We start from the raw sequence: 7,901 nt of genomic DNA on the forward strand, positions 1-7,901 counted from the left end.
TGTGTGTGTGTGTGTGTGTGTGTGTGTGTGTACATGTGTGTATGTATGTGTGTGCGCGCTGCTGGCACCTCTGGGGAAGTGGGTGCCTGCCAGGAGGAGGAGTCCCTTTCCTCCCCGCCTATCTCTGACTTTTTTTTTTTTTTAAATATATTTTATTGATTTTTTACAGAGAGAGGAAGGGAGAGAGATAGAGAGTTAGAAACATCGATGAGAGAGAAAATCAGCTGCCTCCCTGCACACTCCCTACTGGGGATGTGCCTGCAACCCAGGTACATGCCCTTGACCGGAATCGAACCCGGGACCTTTCAGTCCGCAGGCCGACGCTCTATCCACTGAGCCAAACCGGTTTCAGCCTGTCTCTGACTTTGATGATTGGGTTTCAGCCACCAACTGGGACAGTTTCTTTCCTCCCCTTTCTCTTCCCAAATCCTGTCCCCGCTCCTCTTGCCGGGCAGGGAGGTGTGCAGGCAGCGTGGGGACCCGTGGAGGGACACCAGGGTAGGACAGCCTTGCCGTGAGCTGCTCCTTCCGGGCGTGGTGGGTCAGAGAGGCAGGGGTTCGCTGGGGGTTGCACAGCGGCGCGTGGGGGCCGCTTCCTCTTTCTCTTTGCAGCTTTCTAAAAACAACGGGTTCCCAGAAGGGCTGTGGGAGGGAAAATCGCGTTTTGGTTTCTGTGGCAGGGAAGCAGGGAGACCGGCCACTTCCTCGCAGGGGGGCCCCCCCTATCCTGTGAGTCAGGGGGGGGGGGGCGGCAGGGCCGCCCAGCCTCTGGGGCAGCTGGAAGTCACTCCTCCCTGCAGGCGGCCCCTCAGCTCCCTGCTCGCCTAGGGGTTGATGGCTGCCTCTTTCCTCTCTGGAGGGGCCTGCTCACCCCTTGTCCGAGGGCCCCTCCCTCCCCATTTGTGGCCACAGGCGGGGTGAGGGTTGGAGCCCTCCTGTCCATCACCTGCTTGGGGTCTGTGCTGCTGCTGGCTCCCTGCCCTGGCTCCCAAAGCCCTCAGAGCCTCGGGGTGATGGAGACCCCGCCCACCTTTAGCAAGACCCAGGCGTCTTCTGGAACCTGCTAGTGTGGGTTGGTGACTGGCAGGTAGAGCCAGGGGGAGGGGGCTGGAGCCAGACTCCTTGGTGCAGGTGGCACGGAGGGGGGGTTTGGGAGGGGGCAGACAGGGAGGTGGGTGGGGAGGCCCCCAGCACCATGCCTGGATGCACAGGGGTGCTGTCGGGACCTCCCTGGGAAACTGTGTGCCCTGGCGATGTGTCTGGACAGAGCGTCCCTGGCAGTGCCCAGCCCCGCCCTTAGTGGGGAAACCGGCTTCTGAGGCTGCAGCTCGCCGGCCTAGGCTGCTGGGCGTGAAGTGGGGGGGCGGGGTGCCTCAACCCATGATGATTGGAGTGTTGTACCCCACAACCCCATGCTGGACCTCACCCTAAGCCCCCTCCTTCTCCCCAGTCCCCTTAGGAGTCTCCTCACGACTCTGGGCTGAGGACCTTTCTGGGGAGGCACCACCGCGTCCGGGCTCAGCTTAGGCAGGTGGCAGGGGTTGAGCCAGGCGGACAGGCCCTCAGACCTCCCTCCTCCCCATCGTGGCTGGGAGCTGCGGTGGCAGGGGTCTGAGAGCAGCGGATGTGACTGGGCCAGGAGGAAGCCTGGTCCCAGGATGTCACAATTTCCTGCAGTGAGCAAGCACTTCTGGGGCGCAGGAGATAAGTGGTGGGCGGGGCGCTCCCAGAGCTCCAGCCCTTGTTCTGCCCGAGCTCTGCGGCCCGGCTCCTCCACGCCCTAGACTCGGCTCTGCAGGGTCCAGAGTGGGTGTGACCACCCCTGCACTGCCGCCCCCTGACCCTCACTCCTGAGCCCTAAGGAAGAGGCTGGGAGGGGCTCACAGGCCAGGACTTGGCACTGCTCTGTGAAGATGGGTACGTGGCTCTCCTAGGTACCACACTCCTCCCCAGAAAATGCGCCCCACCCCTGCCTCTGCTCCCTAGGGCAGGCCACTTCCCAGAACCCCCAGGATTGCCGGGGCAGCCCCATCCTCCAGTCCTTCAGCCTTGGATTGTGCCTGCTCCCCCCTTCCCCGCCCCCCCTTTAGGTTGGCACTGATGCCAGCAGCACAGCGGGTCCTGGGCCAGGGGTCCCAGCCGGGGGTGGTATGGCCTTGGGATGGGAGGGCTGGCTGGGAGTCTGGGCTGTGCTGGGGTTGGGGACAGGCCGTCCACCGGGGACTCAATCTGGGACAGCATCCTCCATCCTCGGCCCCGGTCACAGCGGGCGGGGCCCAGGCACTCAGTGGAGCTTCCCGAGGAGGCCGTGTCCCGGGCTGGCTGCAGGGCTGGGGGTGACCGTTCCTGCCCAGGGTGGCTGTGGACTGACCACCTGCCGCCTTGCATGTGCCCCTCGCACCTGCTCTCAGGCTGGCTGTCAGGCCGTGCCGCCCAGGGCCGCGGGGACACTCACACGTCGGCAGACCTGCGGGAGCCGCAGGAGCCGGCGAGAAGCGGGTTGATTCTGTCTGGTGGTGGCAGGGAAGGCCTCCTGGAGGAAGTGACATTTTACTTTCCTTAAAGCAGCTGGTAGGTAGGCGTGACCCTGACATGCCAGGTGCCGGGCCTCAGATAAGAGGAGGTGGGAGCTGGGGGGACGGGAAGTGTCTGGTGGGGTGTGGTCGCTCTGAGTTCCAGAAGGATCCTGCCTGTTTGGTGACCTGACCAGAGCTTGGCCTGGCAGCCCCGCTCACCCCCGCCTTCCTCTGCTGCCCGCCTGCCTCCCTTCTTGGTGCCTGTTTCCCAGGACAGCTCACCCCGTGTCCTCTCTCTGCCCCCTGGTCCCGAAGGAGGCCAGGCGGGGGGACTTGCCGTGCGGGGCCCAGGGGAGCCTGTTGTCTTGGAGCTGTCCCCAGGGTGGGCTCCGAGTGGCATCGTCGCATGGCTCCCGGGACTGAGGAGCCACCTGCCTGTGACTTCATGCCCTGGGCTGCCCTGGGGCCTGGGCTCAGGACTCCCAGCGCTTGGGTAGAGAAGGAGGACGCCCGAGTCTGCTGGTCGGGCCTGAAAGAAGCAGGAAGTGTCTGGAGCCCCTGCTCTGCCTCTTGTCCCTCCCCAGGGCCCCCTCCCCACCCAGAGTTCAGAACCAGAGGCTCTGATCCACTATGTAGAGCGAAGGGGTGCTGTCCTGTGACTCAAAGGAGGGCCCAGACCCACCCCTAGCCTCTGGGCTCCTCTGGGTGCCCAGGGCCCTCTAGAGACCACAGTTTGCAAAGTGCTCAGATGCTGACAGGATTTTCTGTGGCCTGGATTCTCCACTGTCTCCCCGACAGGGTGCCTTCCCACCCTGAGTGCACCCCAGCTCTAGCGAGGGTGGGGGCACCCGTTTCCCAAGGAGACCTCGAGCCCTGCAGCCAGAGCGACGACGTGCGTCCCAGCTGCTCCCCTTCCTGGCGCTGAGCGTGGGCGAGTTACTTAGCGTCTCTGAGCCTCCATTCCCCACCCACCAAACGGAAGCGATGATGATGGTCCCCCGACAGGGGTGTTGAGGACAGAGCGGGATGATGCCTGGGCAGGCCAGCAAGGCTGGTGCACTGAGGACTGGACCCTGCCCGCCCCGCAGTCCTCAGGGTTCTCCTTTAAGTGCGCTGCTGTCCGGCTGTGCGGGGGTATATGTAGCCGCACTTCTCAGAGACAACGGGTACCACCCACTTACTCCCTTTTCTTTAAAAAAAATAAATAAATAAATTATACATATATATATATTTACTTCACAGAGGAAGGGACAGGGGGAGAGAGATAGAAACATCAATGATGAGAGAGAATCACTGATCGGCTGCCTCCTGCACACCCTCTATGGGGATGGAGCCCATAACCCAGGCATGTGCCCGACCCAGGAATCGAACCGTGACCTCCTGGTTCATAGGTCGACGCTCAACCCTGAGCCACGCCGGCGGAGCTCATTCCCCTTTCCATGCTTCATTTTACGTTGGGTGGATGTCACCCCGATATGTGAACGAACCCCAACAATAGCAATGAGAACACTTCCAATGGTTTGAACACTGCCCTTCCTTTCCTCCAGGCTTTAGGCCGAGAGCCCAGGGAGCTGCCCCGCTGGCCTGGAGCGGCTGTCTGTCTCTCCACCTCCACACGCATGCGCCCACCTGTCCACGCAGCTGAGGCCTGACCCCGAACATCCCTGCAGAGCGAGGAGGGGCTAGAACATGCTCTGGAGGCCTTGGCGACAGACCCAGCGCGCCGTGAGCTGAGCCCACACTCTGAAGGTAGGAAGCTGGGTTGCCGGGAGGGTGCCCCATGGTGCTGGCTACTTCCCGCTGTTTACTTGATGGTCAACAATACGTAGTGTTGCCACCTGTGGGCCATGCTCATGCGATGCTCAGGAGGGAGGAAGTGAGTCCCCCACCGTCGGCGAGGACGTGGGTGACCCGCGGTCAAGTGCAGGCCTGTGTGCCCCTCAGGCCTAGGCCGCCCGGCTCCAGCCTGTGTTTTTGGCCACGACCCCCCAGCACCTCCCTGAAGGGCTTGGCAGGTGGGAGACAGTGAGGGGCCCCCGGCCGCTGCGTGGGCGGGAGCGGGCTGGGTGGGGACAGAGCCACGCAGGGCCCAGAGTTCCCGGGGAGGAGGCTGCGCTGTGTTTTAAGTGAGAGCAGGAAACCCTGGGACAGCGTTGAGCACGGAGTGACATGGCGTCGTAACCAATCTGGAGCCAAGGGAACCTCGGGTGTTCCGCCCGGCGAGACCTTGCAGTCGCCAGGAAGGAGCTGTCTGTGGCTGACGGACAGTGCCCGCCCCAGGGCCGGGGTGAGTGCGTGCATGGGTCCTGTCCTCCGTGCAGAGGGATCTGGAAGGACAGGCACGCAGCTTCCTCCTGCAGGACGGGCGACAGGCGGGCCGCGAGCTCACTCGGCTCTATGTCGTCCTCCGAGTTTTTTTTCTTTCTTTTTTTGTGTGCAATGAACATATATTACTCGTATCATTAAGATAGAACATTTTTGCCCTAACCGGTTTTTTTTGTTTGCAATGAACATATATTACTCATATCATTAAGATAGAACATTTTTGCCCTAACCGGTTTGGCTCGGTGGATAGAGTGTCGGCCTGTGGACTGAAGGGTCCCAGGTTCGATTCCGGTCAAGGGCATGTACCTTGGTTGCGGGCACATCCCCAGTAGGAGGTGTGCAGGAGGCAGCTGATCGATGTTTCTCTCTCATTGATGTTTCTAGCTCTCTATCCCTCTCCCTTGCTCTCTGTAAAAAATAAATAAAAATTTAAAAAAGATAGAACATTTTTTCTCCGTGAAAAGAAAAAGGTACCAGACAGGTGGCAGTTTCAGTTAACCTTTGAAAAAGGAACCGGGCCCGTGGGGGACAGGGACAGGGACAGATGTCTTTCGAGTCTGAGAATTAGGCTGAGCCGCCACTTCCTCCCTCCCAGCGGTGCGGGTGGCCCGGTCACCAGATGGCTCCCATCCTCCTCGTCCTCCCCCGGGCCCTGCCCCAGGGACAAAGGCAGGGCCTGGCCCCCTGGCGGCCACGACCTCTGCAGCTCTGCACCCTGTGTCCTGCTCCTCTCGGCCTGTGGTCCTTGCCTGAGCAGAGACCAGCAGTGGACGGAGGTGGGGAGTTGGGGACTGCCCAGACCCTACTGGCTTGGAATGCAAATGAAGGGGGACAGAAATAGACCTTTAAAAAAACGTTTGTATTGATTTCAGAGAGGAAGGGAGAGGGAGAGAGAAACATCAATGATGAGAGAGAATCATTGATCACCTGCCTCCTGCACGCCCCCCACTTGGGATTGAGCCCACAACCCGGGCATGTGCCCTGACCGGGAATCGAACCGTGACCTCTGGGTCCCTAAGTTGACACTCAACCACTGAGCCACGCCCAGCTGGGCAGAAATAGACCTTCTTGCCGAACCCCACTCAGCCGGATTCAGTCTCTGCCCTGTGACTTAGTGTCTGGGGTTAGGTTAGAACCAACTTTTGGCAGGTTGTTCTCAGTCCGGGCTGCCCGCCCTGGCACCTGGATCTCCACGTCCTCTCTGGTTCTCTACACACCCGTGTCCCCCTCCCCATCTCCTTTCCAGCCACCCCGCCCGCCTGCCCACCATGGCCTCCGCAGACAAGAATGGCGAGAGCGTCTCCTCTGTGTCCGGCAGCCGCCTGCAGAGCCGGAAGCCGCCCAACCTGTCCATCACCATCCCGCCGCCCGAGACCGCGGCCCCTGATGAGCACGCCAGCATGCTGCCCCAGGTGAGGGCGGCCGGCTCCCGTCCGCCACAGGTGACAGGCGTGCCCAGGGGACACCTCCCGGGCAGTTCCAGTTCCTGGAGGAGGCTCTGTCCCCAGCACGGCTGCCCGAGTGGCCCCAGACTTAGGCCTATGCCCCTCTGTCCGAGCCCCAAACAGCGCAGGGAGTGGGCCCTGCACTCAGGAGCGCCACCTCACGGCGGTAAATGGGAGCTGCTGTCCCAGGGACAGGCTGGGCCGTCCCACCTGGGACTTGGCTGTTTCCATCTCCTCGCCCGGGCCTTCCGGGGGGCGTGGGCTGTCTGGTGGGACTTGGGTGAAGGGGCACGTGTGTCCTCAGCCCCAGCAGCCTGACCTCAGCGCCTGCTCCTCGGAGAGAACAGAAACGAATCAATGTTTCCAACCGGCTGGACCCCGGTCCATAAAGAGCTCATTGAAGACGGCTCGGCGCAGCGTGGGCTCCGCGCAGCCTGGGCATAAAGGGGCTGTGTTGGTGCCGCCCGCTCACCCACGGGTGCTTTCAAACACACAGCGGCAGGCCGGGCGCCGTGGCGTGACGGGGGAGCGCTGAGTGAGGAGGCAGGGAATGCACGCTGGGGTTTTCTGAAAAACATTAGAAAACGGTGATTTTGACCCTCGGGATGAAAGCCGCTCGGGGGTGTAAGTTGGGGCTGAGGTTTGTTCTCAGAGGTTTCATGTTGGGAGCCAGGAGCCGGGCTCTGCGCGTGCGCACGCCCACCCTCTGCGGCCTCCCGCCCCCCACAGAGGCCCAGGAACCCCACCTTCCTGAAGAGCGTCAGCCTGCAGGAGCCCCGGGGACGATGGCACGAGGGCTCCGAGAAGCGCCCCGGCTTCCGCCGCCAGGCCTCCCTGTCTCAGAGCATCCGCAAGTGAGCACGCTACCCGCCCGCCCGGCCTGTCCCCGTGTCCCCGTGTCCCGTTCTAGAAGGCACAGGCTGGCCTTAGTGAGCGGCCTCTCCCTCAGGGTGGACGGGGAGTCTAACCGTGTTGCAGGTGGGAAGCTGGGGTGCAGGGGCATGTGCCTCGCATAGTCACAGGTGGATTCTGAGGGGCTGGGGTGGCCACTGCCGCTCAGAGTGGCTCCCAGGGGCCAGCCCAGCCCCGCTCCTCATGCTCTGGACTCTTCTCCACCTCTGCTCCTCTGGCCACGGGGACCGAACCTGCCCCTGACACTGCATACATGTGCCCTTCACCTTGTCACCCCTGCACACATGCCCGGTCACCTGTCATCCACTCTTTACACACATGCCTTGTCACCTTGTCACTCTCTGCATACACACGTGTGCCATCAACTCTCATCACTTCCCCTGTGCACACATGGTCAGCTCTGGTCACGCCCTGCACATGCACATGACCTGTCCCCTCCCTTCACACATTCGAGGTCACCTCTCGTCAGCCCTTACACACGTGCACGGTCACCTCTTGTCACAGCTGCATGCACACGTGTGCCATCAACTCTCACATCGCTTCCCCTGTGCACACGTGGGCACGGTCAGCTCCCGTTACCCCTCCACACGCGCGTGCCCTGTGCTAGTCCTTGCAGCCTCGCGGCTATGCATGTGCGCGCGCACACCGCCCCCTCTGTCCGCAGGGGCACCGCGCAGTGGTTCGGGGTCAGCGGCGACTGGGA

The 7,901-nt window shown here is 62.1% G+C and overlaps 1 protein-coding gene across 1 annotated transcript in view; it reads left to right on the forward strand.

Annotated features, from left to right (window-relative positions):
• The window catches only part of RHBDF2 (rhomboid 5 homolog 2 (Drosophila)), a 22,710-nt gene that overhangs the window by 6,817 nt on the left and 7,992 nt on the right, over nt 1–7,901 (forward strand). The window contains exons 2-5 of the mRNA XM_014531737.1: nt 4,064–4,265; nt 6,088–6,253; nt 7,016–7,140; nt 7,703–7,804. Of these exons, the coding sequence (XP_014387223.1) occupies nt 6,110–6,253; nt 7,016–7,140; nt 7,703–7,804 (371 nt within the window). The 5' untranslated portion in view covers nt 4,064–4,265; nt 6,088–6,109. The remainder of the gene's footprint in view (nt 1–4,063; nt 4,266–6,087; nt 6,254–7,015; nt 7,141–7,702; nt 7,805–7,901) is intronic.

This window comes from Myotis brandtii, unplaced genomic scaffold (genome assembly GCF_000412655.1).
Source record: "Myotis brandtii unplaced genomic scaffold, ASM41265v1 scaffold825, whole genome shotgun sequence".
Lineage (NCBI taxonomy): Eukaryota > Metazoa > Chordata > Mammalia > Chiroptera > Vespertilionidae > Myotis > Myotis brandtii.